General features: G+C 43.5%; 1 protein-coding gene across 1 annotated transcript in view; it reads right to left on the bottom strand.

Annotated features, from left to right (window-relative positions):
* Window positions 1–14,954, bottom strand: part of LOC118771392 (chromodomain Y-like protein) — a 36,086-nt gene that overhangs the window by 7,965 nt on the left and 13,167 nt on the right. Inside the window, exons 2-3 of the mRNA XM_036519374.1 lie at window positions 6,275–7,082; window positions 519–763 (exon numbers count right to left, since the gene is read on the bottom strand). Coding sequence (XP_036375267.1) covers window positions 519–763; window positions 6,275–7,082 — 1,053 coding nt within the window. The remainder of the gene's footprint in view (window positions 1–518; window positions 764–6,274; window positions 7,083–14,954) is intronic.

Genomic DNA, 14,954 nt, shown 5'->3' with positions numbered 1-14,954 from the left:
CATGATATATATATATTTTACTTTTTTGTATTTTTATACATTTGACTCCTATTTATCAAAACTTTAATATATTTTGTACGTTTGTTCAAAGTACTATTTATGACAATAAAAGTTTATTTTTAAACTGCATTATGTCATGTTAGCTTGGTGAGGACTCAAATAACTACACGTAAATGTTAGGGAAAATCTTAGTTTATGTTATGTGTGTCTGAAGAAGAAAAAAAGAAAATTGGATTTTTAAATCCTCAAATATCGACATCGGTATCAGTCTTAAAAATCCTACATTAGTCGGGCTCTACAGAGAACATCTTAAAATGAATTAGAATTCATCAGAATGGAGAGGACACTAATGAAACTGATTCTGTGTAATATAATGGAAACAGGGACTTGCCATCCATTGACATTGATATTAAATCCAGTAGATCTCAGCAATGTAGGACTTGCTATGCTAAATGCACATTTAGAGGAGGCAGCAGGATTTCTGCTGTATTAAGAGGCGGTGTGCAGCCGGGACTCACGTCAGGGTTGAGGGAGTTGTTGTCAGAAGACTTGGTGGAGAGCAGGATGTGCGTGAAGCCGTCCTGCTTCTTCACCACGATGTCACGGTAGCGGTAGGCACTCTCTGTCTGCCTCACACTGAAGCGCAGCCGCTTGTCAAAGGCTGAACGCTCCTCGAAGCGCCGCTTCCCCACCACACCCGTCACCATGCTCTGCAAGCTGGCTGTCCTGTTAGCCGCCAGGGCTGCCATGAAAGAGGACGTACCTGTGAAGGGCAGGTGGGAGCAGACAAGGGGCGTTTACAGGGAGACTCACCCTTACTTACTCGAAGCATCCATTCAGTCAAATGCACGTGTGATAAGGACTGTGAGATTCACAACTGCACACCGTCTGAATTCTCCTTATAACACAGTAGTGAACAAGGGCCTAGACTAAAGTCTGCATTCCATCCATTTTCATGACAATCCAAGGCACTTCATGGTGATTTCCCATGTAAATGAGTGCCATGGCATGTAATTAACAGCCGGTGGGAGAGTGCTGATTTGGTTTCAGATTTGACTGTGCTGCAGGTGTGAAGCCTCTACTCTCCTGACTCGTTCCTTCCTTTTGACAGAAAAACAAGACCAATTTTATGATTGGTTTGAAAACATCCACATTTTATTTGGCATGTGCACATGTATTTGGGTTTAATCAATCCAATACTATCCTCATTGTCATTTTAACTTTACATGGTCTGATAAGTCATCGGCAAACTTGAGCACAAGTCTCCTGAATCTTAAGCCTGCTTTCCAAATCACTCACTCTGCATTCATGTCACATTCTTCATTTAGATTACTCTGAAAACGTATTATACCATCCAGAGAGGAAGAGCAACTAGAATGCATGTGGGACATGTAGGGAATTCGCCTCTGAGTAATGGGCAGCTGAGGACAACTATTGCTTAGTAAAAACAAAAACTCTGAATCAGGAGTGCCCTGTCTACACTCAAGACTACAGCCCAGGGTAGGAATACACGCGCACACACACCCCTCCTGTATACACACAGATCACTTAAGCCCCTTTCAGACATGCACTGAAAGCCGGAACGTATCTGCCCCTTACCCGAAGGAGCTGTATGTACGCAAACGTCCAAATCAGTTGGACCAGCCATGTGATGGACTTCGTTCTGCCAGCTCTCTAGTACAAAGTCCGTCTCATGTCGGAGTGAGCCCATGTGTGAATACAGCAGGTCACGTTCCGGAGAATTCACTGCGAGTGAGTGGGCGTGTTGATGACCTTTCTATAATACGACTGGCGCGAAACCAGAAGAATACAAACATCTGCCTCATACTCTTTTTTTCCTGCCTGTAAATTGATTTCCACTGTTTCATTGACGTTGTGGATACGTCCAAATACATGCAATTTTGAGTCCAATGACGTTAAAGAGATAGCTATAGCTATACTGCCAAAACTTGTCTCTTACGATGATTAATAACGTTGGTTAGTAGTTAATCATCTGGTTAGTAGCTAGCTCAGCTGTAGCTAAGTGATAGTGATAGGTATGGTGAGATAGGTGAACTGGTGACCTAACATTACATAGCGAACAACAAAAACTTACCTTCCTGTTATAATAAATGTATAGTTAATAATAAATTGTGTGTACTGGTAGCACCATTTGGATGGCTATGTGTGATTTTTACCACAAGGAAATCTGGACGTTTCTAAACTCGCAATGATTTCAAGCGACAATGTAACGTACTACAAATGTAATTATTAATTGTCGCATATTGAGTACTACACTGAAAAATAGCATGCAATATACAGTATATACTTGTGTAGTACGCAGTACATAGTATGCACTAGGCAGTTTTGAATGCAGCCACTGCGATTTCTGCACCGTACTTTTTGCGTCATGTCCTGCCTCCTGTACGCTCTACCCAGGCGACGCCTCTCACCTAAACCAAACCGGAGTATTTCCAGTTGGTGAGAACGCATCTGTCACGGACAATCTCCTGTTGTGTGCTACATATGTGAAAGGGCAATTCCGGCCAAATTGCGGACCTGATTCTCCGAACCTTATCCGGTGTTCATATGTGAAAACAGCTATACAGACATATACACACATGGAAACAAAATGTACAGATGCCACACACATCATCAATTCTGCCACCTTGAGAGGAAGTCTTTCTGCCCCTTTCAAGTTTGTGGTGAATCTGGATGAGTTTGTTTTGAATATATAATGCATCTGGACAAGTTGGTTTTGAGTTTATAGTGAATCTCAATGAGCTGGCTACATGCTCAATGTGTGCTGCGAGGCAAGTGGAGACATCTTCTGAGCAAACATGCTTAATTTCCAATCCCCCACTGAGTGACTCAATTACTCGCTCAGGGTTGAACACAAGCTGATGATGTTAAATTCATTGCACACACAAGGAAAATTATACACGAGTTGTGTCGGCTAAGACTGTTAGCTAAGCTGAACACTGAATACCAGGCTGGGTCCTAATACCTCTTTCCCACTTTAGAGTTGAAACCAGGCTGGCACATTATACGCCTTTTCTACAGTAGAACTGGAACCAGGCTGGTTCAGTATACCCCAGATCATGACTTTGTCACAATTCATGTACTGTAAAAACGCTATCTTCCTCTTAAAAAAAGTAAAGGGCTAAATTTGGGCTATGAATTTGGCACAAAAGGTAAAAGCTTGAACGGAACATTTTGCTATAAGAAAGATATTGAGGTTCTTGAAACAGTTTAAAGAAGGGCAACTAAATTAGTTCCTGGCATGAAATCTAAAAGCTACAAGGAAAGACTCCAGATGTAAGTAGCCACTAGTTACATACGATGGCTTCTCGCAGCTCTGTTTCTCCAATCCTTAGCTCTCCTCCCTCTCCTGCTCTGTGTGCAACATGTTTAGTTATTCCTTCTCCGCCATTACTACCAACTTCACCTGTGTTAAATGCGAGCTTAACGCTAGGTTGACGGAGAAGGTAGCAGAATTAGAAGCACGCATCCGCACCTTATACGAGATTAAAGCAAGTGAAAAGTTTATCGAATCCTTTTCAGTACCGGATGCGTCAATTAGCCTTTCCCCTAGTTTAACCCCAGCAGAGCCTTTGCAGCAAGGCGAGTGGGTTACGGTTCGGGAAAATAGACGCAAGCGCAAGCCCCCGGTGCACCACCAACCCTCGGTTCACGTTTCCAACAGGTTCTCCCCCCTCAGTAACACACCTGCTGAGAAACCTGTCAAAAGAGCCCTGATTATTGGCGATTCTATTCTTAGAAACGTGAACGTAGACCATAGTCAATTGCATTCCTGGAGCCAGAGCTTCCGACATTGAAGCCAATTTGAAAGTGCTGGCTAAAGCTAAAGGTAAAAGTAAAGCCAAATACTCAAAAATTGTTATTCACGTCGGCGCTAACGATGTTCGCATGAGGCAATCGGAAGTAACAAAGTTAACTATTAAATCGGTGTGCAGGATTGCCAAACAAATGTCGGATTCAGTAATTTTCTCTGGCCCCATCCCCATGCGGCGCGGTGACGAGATCTATAGCAGATTAACGTCAACTTAATCGTTGGTTGTCTGAGCGGTGCCCCTCTAACAACGTGGGTTTTATAGATAATTGGCACAAGTTTTGAGGGAGGCCTGATCTTTTAAAATGAGATGGCAACCACCCCTCAAGGGAGGGTGCAGCTATCATCTCTAGAAACATGGATCATAGTCTGAATTCCTCTAAACCTTGACTTATCAGGGCCAAGGCCAGGCAGCAGACTTTCTGTCCAACACAGATGTCTGCTTTTTCCCTGGAACCACCACTTAAAGTCAATCCCATAGAGACAGTGTCTGTTCCACGACTCTTGGTCCCAAACTTCTTAAAAACATCCAGTAGGGGCATTTGTGCTGACAATTTGATAAAAATTAAGTTTGACAAACCTGAAAGTACTACCTGTAGACAAATGGTACTTAAGATTGGGTCAATAAATATCAGATCGTTACAACCTAAAGCTATATTAATAAACGAATTGATTACTGATCACCAATTTGATATCTTATGCCTGACTGAAACTTGGCTTAAACCTAATGACTTTGTTGCTCTTAATGAATCAACTCCTCCCAGTTACTGTAATCACCAGGTCCCTCGACCTACTGGTAGAGGTGGCGGCGTTGCTGCTGTACACAGCTCCAAACTCTGTGCCACCTTTAAACCTGGCTATAACTTCCATTCGTTTGAACTGTTAGTACTTAGCTTTGCACATCCTGACAAGACTGCATTTCAGCTATTTACCCTTGTAATAGTTTACAGGCCACCTGGCCCTTACAGTGTTTTCTTATCGGAATTTGCCAACTTTTTATCAATTAACGACGCTGAAAAATTAATCCACGCCTTTGTAACATCCAGAATAGACTACTGTAACGCCCTCTTGTCAGGATGTGCAAATGTCTCATTAAAACCCCTTCAGCTGGTACAAAATGCAGCTGCTCGAATCTTAACTAAAACTAAACGCTTTGAGCACATTACCCCAGTTCTGGCTTCTCTCCATTGGCTACCTATTAAATACCGGATCGTTTTTAAAATACTCTTACTCACATTTAAGGCTTTAAATGGGCTTGCCCCTCCCTATCTTCAGGACCTTCTTCACCCATATCTTCCACAGAGAGCCCTTCGTTCCCAAAATGCCGGGCTTCTCATCATTCCAAGAGTGGGCAAAACTACTATAGGCGGTAGAGCCTTTTCCTATCAAGCCCCTCTCCTGTGGAACAGCTTACCCACCGAGATTCTCTCCACCTTTAAGTCTAGGCTCAAAACATATCTATATAGTAAATCCTTCAGCTGAGGGACATGGCCTGGTGCTGGCGTGGATCAAAGAGTCTCTGGTGGACTAAGTGGTCATTGCTTTCATGGACTCTGTGCCGTGATCTGGTGTTGACTGTCTTAGGGTCGCCCTCATGACTATGCCGGTCCCTTGCCTCCCGTCCCCTAGGTATGCTGCCATAATGTTAGCCTGCCGGGGTTTTTTCCTTGTTGCACACTGGCACCTTTTACACTGCCCCTCCACTCCTGCCTCTCTGTTCTACATCCCTGCCATTCTTATCATCCACTAATCACTGTTTTCTGTTTGCTTCCTATCCCTGCTCCGGGCTCCTGTCTAGAGCTGTAGCCCAAGCGTCTCATCCCGTTTTCCAGTCCTGCTACCTCACTGCCCTGCCCATCAAAGCCAACTGGGTTCCAAGAACAGAACATCCTAGGAGACATTCTTATAATAACTCTGCTGTTAATTACTATTGTCTATCAATCTTAAATGTCTTAAATTACATTGTATAACTTGTCTTTAACTCTGTCTGCCCAGTGCCGGCCAGAAGCAGATGGGCTCCCCCTCTGAGCCGGGTTCTGCTCAAGGTTTCTTCCTGATAGGGAGTTTCTCCTTGCCACTGTTGCCTTAGGCTTGCTCTCAGGGGGTCTCAGGCCTGGGAACAATGTAAAGCTGTTTTGTGACAACTTGTGTTGTAAAAAGCGCAATACAAATAAAAATGAATTGAAAAAAAATGAATTTCACTCGCCTGACTGCACTCATTCCAGTGATTAATAAAAGAATGCACCTTCTTCTTATTACTGAGCTATCTGCAAGCACACACATCAATGACAAAGTGCTGAGGATGTGTCAATTCCTAAGTATCCATCTAGTAATCAGTATGTTAATGGATGGTTGTAGCTGACAAATGCTTAAGAGGTGAAATGGAGCCTACAGGCTGCTGGTGGTTTCAGTTCATTTGACCCATGGTGCAGACGACCCTACCTTTCCCATTGAGTGTGCGTACAGCAGCAGGCGTGATGGGGACTGGTGGGGGAGGTAGGATGGTCTGAGTCCTGGGCCGTGTCCCCATACGCGCCCTCTCGTCCCCTGGTCCCAGCAGAGCCCCTGGGGGCTTTTCCAGCAGTGCTACCTCTGGGGGCACAGAGTCCAGCTCCTGCCCCGTCTGCTCCAGGCTCTGGGCTGCTTCACTGGGGGAGGGCTCAGAGTCTGTCCGGCTCTTCACAGGGCTCTTGGGCACCAGGATTTTGATGCCGGACTTGGACAGGTCCATGCTCCGGCGCCCGAGGCCCAGTGTGTGGGCGGCTGCCACACCAGAGCCGTCTCCAGAGGGACTACTTGTGCGCCGGTGCTTTTGGCTGGAGAGAAACTGCTGTGTGTCACTGGCGCAGAGGAGGAGCTCGTGTTGCTGTTGATGTTTTATGGTGGTGGTGGTAGTGGTGGCAGTAGTGGGATTGGCAGCTTTTACCACTGGGTGGCTGCTGTTACTGTTGTGCTGCTGGGGCCTAGAGATCTGTTTGCGGGCATTGTTGGTGTTTGTGTTCATGCTGATGGTGGTGTTGGCGTTGGTCGGGCCCAGCCCTGGGCTAGGGGAGCTACGCGTCGAGCGGAGGAAAGCCCCATCCCGCTGGCGCTCACTGTGAAGGCGGTTGAAGTCATGGATGAACTCCATGCAGTTGGACAAGTGTGTCTCTGGCTCCCAGGTGTCACCTTCAAAGCCATAGCCCCTCCAGCGAACCAGGTACTCCATTTTCCCCTTCTTATTTTTCCGTTTGTCCACGATTTTCTCAACCTGGTGGAGATGACATAATAATCTCACAAAGTTATCTCCTTTATGAAGTGAGTCAATTACAAAACATACATATGTACAACATATTTGGACTATTGCTGTCACGACCACATCAAAAGCATTCTGCCTAACACTGCATGCAATAAATCTGTTCAGCCAACACAACAGCATACCAGCGCACTGTGAGAATAAATCAAAAAAGCTGGACACCCAAACCCCTGGATTTGGAATCACCAAATAATTTTATGGGGAAGTGCAGTTTAATCAGAAAAAATTTCCATTGCCATTTATTTACTCAACTCTATCACAGTCGTTTCCATGAGTGATTACAATACGGGCATTTTGGGTCTCATTTCAGAGCTTCCTTATCGGTTTCTATAAGGGCAATGACAAGTACACTGACTGCTTTGCTTCCAAAAGCACCAAGCATGTGTGGAATAAAGCGTTCTACTTCTCTACTCTAGTAAAACAAGCAGATCACCAATGACAAGGACAATCCCTTATTTGGATTAATGCATATTAGGGCTGGGTGATATAGCCGTCGTGATATATCGAATAGCTATTTTTAGCGCAATAACAGCTATCCCTGGTATGTGGTGTTAGGTTTTTTTCCCTGTTTTTTTCCCGTTAGTCATAACTGATGCGGGAGCACACTCCAAAGTTCAGTGAAATGCTTCCGGGGCAGAAAAATATCATTTGTATCTATATGTTGGTTAACTTACCTATTAGCTTTGAAAAACACATAGCATATGTTTTCACTAGGGTTGTCAAAATAACGTGTTAATTTCAATAAATTAATTATAGAAAAAATAACGTGTCAAAAAATTAAGGCAGATTAATCACACTCTACGATGCCCCTTGACCCCATATGTCACTGTGCATTTAAGCATTTATCATACCCAACTGCAGGCTAGCTGGGTTCTCTTCTATCACAGAGAAACGTATCCACATTTGCGCTGTTGGTAAATGCGAATTAAGTTCGTATTGGTGTAATCAACGAGTGCATCAGAACATCTGTAAAGTGGAGTGATACATGTATAGTTAAAAGTGCAAGTGCTGTTATACTGAATATCAGCACTCATGGAATGCCTCTTGTCCAATCAAATTATTTGGTCGGAACTAACTGTTGTATAAAGCACAATTTGAACATAAAATGCTTCTCACAGCAAATATTGATATATGCGATTAATTTAGATTAATTAATCACAAAGGATGTAATTAATTAGATTAATTTTTTAATCGCTTAATTAGTTTTTACCTACTTTTTACTCTTTATCTTTGTAGCCATGTGTTTCTATCGACCACATGGAAGCAGCATAGTGCTATTGCTGTGATATCAACATTGAATAGATACGAGTGGTGTTTTTTTTTCCCCGGACGCATTTCACATGTCCTCAGAAAACTGGAGGTGTGCTCCCACATCAGGTATGACTAACAGGAAAAAAATACGGGAAAAAACCTAACGCCACATACCGGGGATAGCTGTTATTGCACTGAAAATAGTTATTCGATATATTGTGACAGCTATATCGTCCAGCCCTACTGCAAATTTAACAATTACGTAAGAGAACCACTAGAGGTGCTATCCATGCATGCTTAGGTGTTGACTTACATGACAACAAGACTCTTTAATTAGTCACAGTGCCAACCGTTTATCATGTAAAGTCCATTACACATAACATTAAAATTATAAAATGCAGGGAAATGACAGTTCCTATGGTAATGTAAACTAGCCACAGGCATTTACAGTCACTTGTGGAAACCTTTACAAATGGGAAGCCTAACTGCTGGTTTAATAACAACTAAGCTCACATAATCAGATTTGCCTGACTTTCTAATTAAATACTGGTCTGGATTTGACATCATACGACTGAGAAAGACCCTGATCTCCCATTCCGCTGTGCTTGAGTGGCAGTGAAAACACACAGGAAGTGGAAGCATAAGTTCCTAGATTTCACATCCTTAAACCTTGCCATTTATTTTACCTTGGGAAATTACAGACTCAATAATAAATATATACTGTATATATATATATATATGGGGGGTGACAGTGGCTCAGGAGGTAGAGCAGTCGACTGGGGATTGGAAGGTCCCTGGTTTGAATCTGGCTCATCCTGGCAGAGTGTCGAAGTGTCCTTGAGCAAGACACTGAACCCCCAACAGCTCCCAGTGGCCAGTTGGTAAGCCTGTATAGCAGCCTCTGCCACTGGTAGGTAGATGTGAGGCATATAACTGTAAAGTGTACAGAGTACTCAAATGATTAGAAAAGCACTATATAAATGCAGTCCATTTACCATTTACATACATACATACATACATACTCAGTAACACGAGCAGTAACATGACAAAACATTTTTTAATAAAATGCCTTTGAACTTCGCTTGAGAACAAGCACAACTGGCCATATACTGTATAATGTGCCTACAAAATAGCACTTAAACTGTGTTTAAATATGACTGCACAGATGGCCAGGTTTCCTCACTCTGCTGTGAGAGTGCACACACAGCAGCTGTGTGATTCAGTGTGGGGGAGGGTGTTCCTATCATTACACCAGACACTCAGCTGAAGATGTCAGGGGCTCTGCAGGTTCCACACAGCTGTTCCACAAAGTTACACACAGCATCTGTGGACAGGCAAAGAGCTGTCGATGGCTTCACAGGCCTGCAGGAGGTCAGGCCACCAAGATTAACTCCATAAGAGCACTCAGTGGTGAAGCTAGCACTCTAACAATGCCCAACACATGATTTACAGACAACAAACACCTGGGTTCTACATAAACTTTCTGCTTCTTAGGGGTTACCCTTTAGTTCCCGGTCACCTTGGGAAAAGAAGCTTCTCCAACAGCTTTGCATTAGGCTCTGGGATCACAATGTCTCTTTCATACCGTTGGTCTCCTTTTCAGCAGTGAAATCAAGCCCCTACCCCAACTCAAAAAAATCCTAGGAATCTCTGGGAGTGGAAAGCATTTGTGGCATGAGCATTTAATGGATCAGACGTTCTGATCATAGGTGCCCATGACCTACACAGACCCCCACAAACGCTGCTTACTGTGCGTGGTGCAGGTGGCCAGCACCAGAAAATTGGAGAAACACACTATGCAAACCCGGTCTACAGGGTGCCACAAAGGGGCGTGACACAGGAAGGTGCCATCCCTAGCAAACCACCAGACACAGCTGGGGGGCAGAAGCATGGAGACAGACCCAACAGGTTACCATGGCAATAGCTGAGCCAGCATGTTTTTACCTGCAATATGTTTGGAATAGGACTGTCAACGTCCAGCAAACACACAGCAGGCAGGTCTTCATAAACAGTGAAGTCTGCCTATTCTGAAGCAGGCATTTCATACACACAAATGCCCTCCAGCTAGCTGACTTTGACATGCTACAATATGGAATTAAATGTCCCATAGGAATTAAATGTCCAAATGGGAAGAAGAGTGCATCAGGATTTCGTTACAAGAAATGATGGTAAGCAATGGGTAACATCTGATGTTCACAAAATGTCCATTGTGTGTGTCAGTTACGCCCACACACACCCACACTAGGGCTGGTGCGATATGGACCAAAAATCATATCTCGGTATTTTTAGGCTGAATGGCAATACACGATATATATCACAGTATTTTCTATGAAGTGGACTAAATGTTCAGCTGTAAGTCAAAACCAAATGTGAGATGTCACAAGTACTTTTATTAAAACAGACTGTGATCAAAATAAAATGCAAAGACAAGGTTTCCTTCCCTGTTTCAAAATATACAGCTGCAAAACATGTAAATGAAAAATTATATCGGCAGTGTGGACCGGCGCTGTATCTCCCTTCATGTTGCAGGAGAACTTGTGTGACTGAGTGGGGCTGGGTTTGCGTGAAGATGGGAGGAGAGTGGGGGCGGGGTTGTGCAGAGAGTGTGACGGTACGCTTCCATTGCAGCGAATTTCGCTTCGCTCTCATTCAGGTTGTATGGGGGAAAAATTCGCTCCGAAATTCGCGAGGTGTTTCGCCGAGCGTGTGGGAGCCTAGCGTTAGAGAGGAGAGATGCAAACACTGGCACGGCTTTACGGAAGAAACTGGTTATGTAACGCAACATCAAACTATATCTGTATAAATGGTATTCTCATCCTATATCTCGTTTGAAAATATATCGATATACAGTACCTTAAAAGGTCGATATACTGCCCAGCCCTAACCCACACACACCCACACCCACAAATATAATGACACATTTGTGTTGTTTTGGAATTCAGGAAAAGGTCACTTATTGGTAAGCATTGATATGAATCCACTGTTCACTCCTACAGCTTTGCTGAAAAGGAGGTGGGGGTGGAGTCTGGATAAACAGCCATGCCAGACAGGACAGGAATTAGTATGAATTATTATGGGTCTCTAAAGAGGAAGTGAAACGCTTATATGCAGGATTGATGTGTCAAAACGTGTTATTTTACATAGTGAAATGGGTTATTACATCGAATAAACCCTTTTCGTATATTTCAATATTTTCATTCTGAAAGTCACTCGACAGACCATGTGTGTGACCATTTGAGCATGCAGTGTGCATGATGCCATAGGCCTATTCAGTGGCTTCCCAACATAAACTGTCCACCAATACTTAACGTATGCAGCCATCACTTCAAGACTAAAGATTACACATATAAAATGAGAGCTGTACATGCTGTGTGTGTGTGTCTGTATACCTAGCTAGCTATCTGGTATAAGCTGAGGTTATGTAAGTCCTTAACATTCAGTTACAGAACTGGTGTATTCTATACATGTTCTATGCATGTTTACATTCAGATGATGGTATCGTGAATTCTAAGTTGCTGTCCATAAACTGCAGTTGCAGACAATACTAATACTTGTACGCTATTAATGTTAGGGTTTAATCTTATATTCACAAACTGCTTTCCCATACCATCACTTTGTATAATTTCAAAAAAAGTGTCCAACTTGCATTGGTATATTTCAAGGCATGGATACATACATGCCTTACCATTAATTACAATAAGATTCCCAAGTGCTGTTAATGCAGCTACAGTATGGAGAAAACATGGTAAGCTCACACACAGCATCCTTATAACATTACTGACACGTTCAAGCAATACTAAAAACATTTTGGGCAATGTCACAGCAATACTGTGCCAATATGATGCGTTTCCTGGAGTATATCTACCTTTGGCTCTTGCTCGATTACTCTGGCTCTTGCTCGATTGCTCTAGCTTGGACGAGTTCCTGCTGTGTTTGTGCTGTGTTTGTTGGTGTTGTGTTTGTGGAGTGGTTTCTGTGCTATTACATTCAATCGGATAAAAATAAAAATTGGTGCTATTTACCTAGCTATTACATAAGGCAGGTCTGATCTGCTCTTAAAGTTGAATCTTTTGTTGCCATTAGGGGACAGAGAGGGAATTTTCCACTTTTTTTCCTCCGTCGCAGCTAATTTGGCTCTAGCCGACGAGAGGTTTTTTTGTGGTTTTTCGCCCTCTCAGGAGCAAATCTCTAAATAATTAAGCAGCACACTTTAGCTAGCTATCCAGGTAGTTTAGCTAGCTAGCCGGTTCACTTTTTTACCTTTTTCTACTATTTTTCAGCGTCAGATTTTAGGATATTCTGATTCTGGTTGTGTTAGCGCGTCTGCGCGTCTGCTGAACTGTAAACGTAGTTTTATTGTATTAGGCTAAGTGGCATTTCTTGCACTTGATTTCTGCCTTTTGACTGTTCTGAGCCACCTCGGTGCTTTTAGCACTTTTTTAGCTGGTAATTCTGTCTCGCCAGTAAATCCTTATTTAGGGAAAGCGTTTTCAGTTAGGGGAAAAATGTGGCCAAAACTGTGCGAGAGTTGCCGGATGATCGGATTTCTGGAGGGAGACCTCCAGAATGAGTTCATCTGCGACTGTTGCCGACTTGTTGAGCACTTGGAGAACAAGATTCTTGATCTTGAGACCCAACTAGCTGGACTCCACAGTAATCCTGAATTGTTAGAGTTCCAGGAACTGATTAGTACGCCCTATAGAGAGATAGTGTGCTCACCCAAGCCGGGTAGGGGGGAAGATACAGACAGGGCAGCATCTCCAGAGATCGTGGTGACCAACCGTTTCGCGCCACTGCAGGATGAGTTGACCCACGATCCTGAGAGTGGGAGGACTGAAGAGCCCCAGGGCACCCAGGTGACCTCATCCTCCAAGAAAAGGGAGTTGGTGATAGTGGGGGATTCAGTCATTAGAGGGGTAGATAGCATAGTGTGTTTGCGCAACAAGGAGTCTCGCATGGTCTGTTGCCTGCCTGGTGCCCAGGTTGGAGACCTCCTGGAGAGCACGGACAAGCTCCTGGCCAGAGCGGGGGAGGATCCGGTGGTCATAGTCCATGTTGGAACCAATGACATAGGAAAGGGTAGGTTCGGGGTTCTGCAAGAAAAATTTATTGAGCTAGCGGGGAAGATTAGGAGCAGAACCTCCACGGTAGTCTTCTCTGGAATTCTACCAGTACCACGTGCAAGCAAAGGGAAGCAAGCCTTTATTTGGAGGTTTAACACGTGGCTACAAACCTGGTGTAGGAAAGAGGGGTACAGGTTTATGGGGCACTGGGACTCCTTTTGGAACAGGGGTGACCTGTACAAGCGGGATGGGTTGCACCTGAACCGGAGGGGTACAGCTGCACTGGGCCAGCGTATGCTTAGGGTAGCAGAGGGTTATTTAAACTAGGGTCTGGGGGGCAAGGAGTTTATACAGTCAGATGGGTAGGGATAGACAGATTGCCGGAATAGAACACACCATGGCTAAATATCTTATTAGTAGAGAGGAAACAATGCTTGTAAATCAGTCAGAGCAGCACTGTAATAGAGGTGGTTCTGGGCAGTTGAGGGCGGGGGTGGAGGGCAGGAGGGGCACATGTGTTACCCTGAAATTCCTCTGTTTAAATGCTAGAAGCATAAAAACTAAAATTCTCGATCTGGAAACAGTTATGAGTAATAGTAACTTTGATGTTGTTGGGATTACAGAGACGTGGCTTGGTGCAGGGAATGGGGATGAGTACAACGTAGAGGGATACAAGCTGCTAAGAAAAGATAGAATCAATAGAAGAGGAGGAGACGTAGCTCTCTATGTAATCTCTATGTAATAGGATAATCTTAATACTCAGGAAATACCAGGAATGGAGCCCCTTGGTGTTAGTGAAGACATATGGATTAAGATATTGGGGGAAAATGAAAAAAGGCCTGAATGTTGGAGTATGCTATAGGCCACCAGCCTCAGATAGCAATGTCAGTAGTATGCTCTTTGATAATATTAAACTAGCATGTCAGGAGGGTGAGACAAGAGTAATGGGGGACTTCAATTACCCTTCAATTAATTGGGAAGCTGTGTCAGGTCAAGGTAAATGTGAGGAAGAGTTTCTGGATGTTGTAAATGACTGTTTTTTGATACAGTCTGTTACTCAACCCATGAGAGAGAACACAATCCTAGATCTGGTTCTTTGTAATAATCCTGATAGAATCGGCAGTATTGAGGTAGGGGAACCACTCGGTACAAGTGACCATAGTTCAATTACATTTGAAGTTTTTTGGCAAGTTAAGTCTGCATTCTCCAATGCTAGAGTGTTCAACTTAAGGCAAGCTGACTTTATTAAGATGCGTGATTATACAAGGAATATAAACTGGGTACCTCTTCTAGGTGGTAAAACTGTCAAAAAAATGTGGTGCATATTTAAAACGATTATTCTGGATGTACAGCGTAAATTCATTCCGCAAGTGAGAAAAGGAAAGCTGAAAAAGAAGCATCCACAGTGGATGAATAAGTCGCTACGGAACAGTTTGAAACATAAAAGGAAATTATTTAGAAAATACAAGTTGGAGAGCTCAGATAGTAATAAGATTGAATACAGTAATATGTG

Source organism: Megalops cyprinoides, chromosome 24, assembly GCF_013368585.1.
Source record: "Megalops cyprinoides isolate fMegCyp1 chromosome 24, fMegCyp1.pri, whole genome shotgun sequence".
Taxonomy (NCBI): Eukaryota; Metazoa; Chordata; class Actinopteri; order Elopiformes; family Megalopidae; genus Megalops; species Megalops cyprinoides.
The sequence above is the reverse complement of the archived record's forward strand: the minus strand, read 5'-3'. Positions and strand labels throughout refer to the sequence as shown.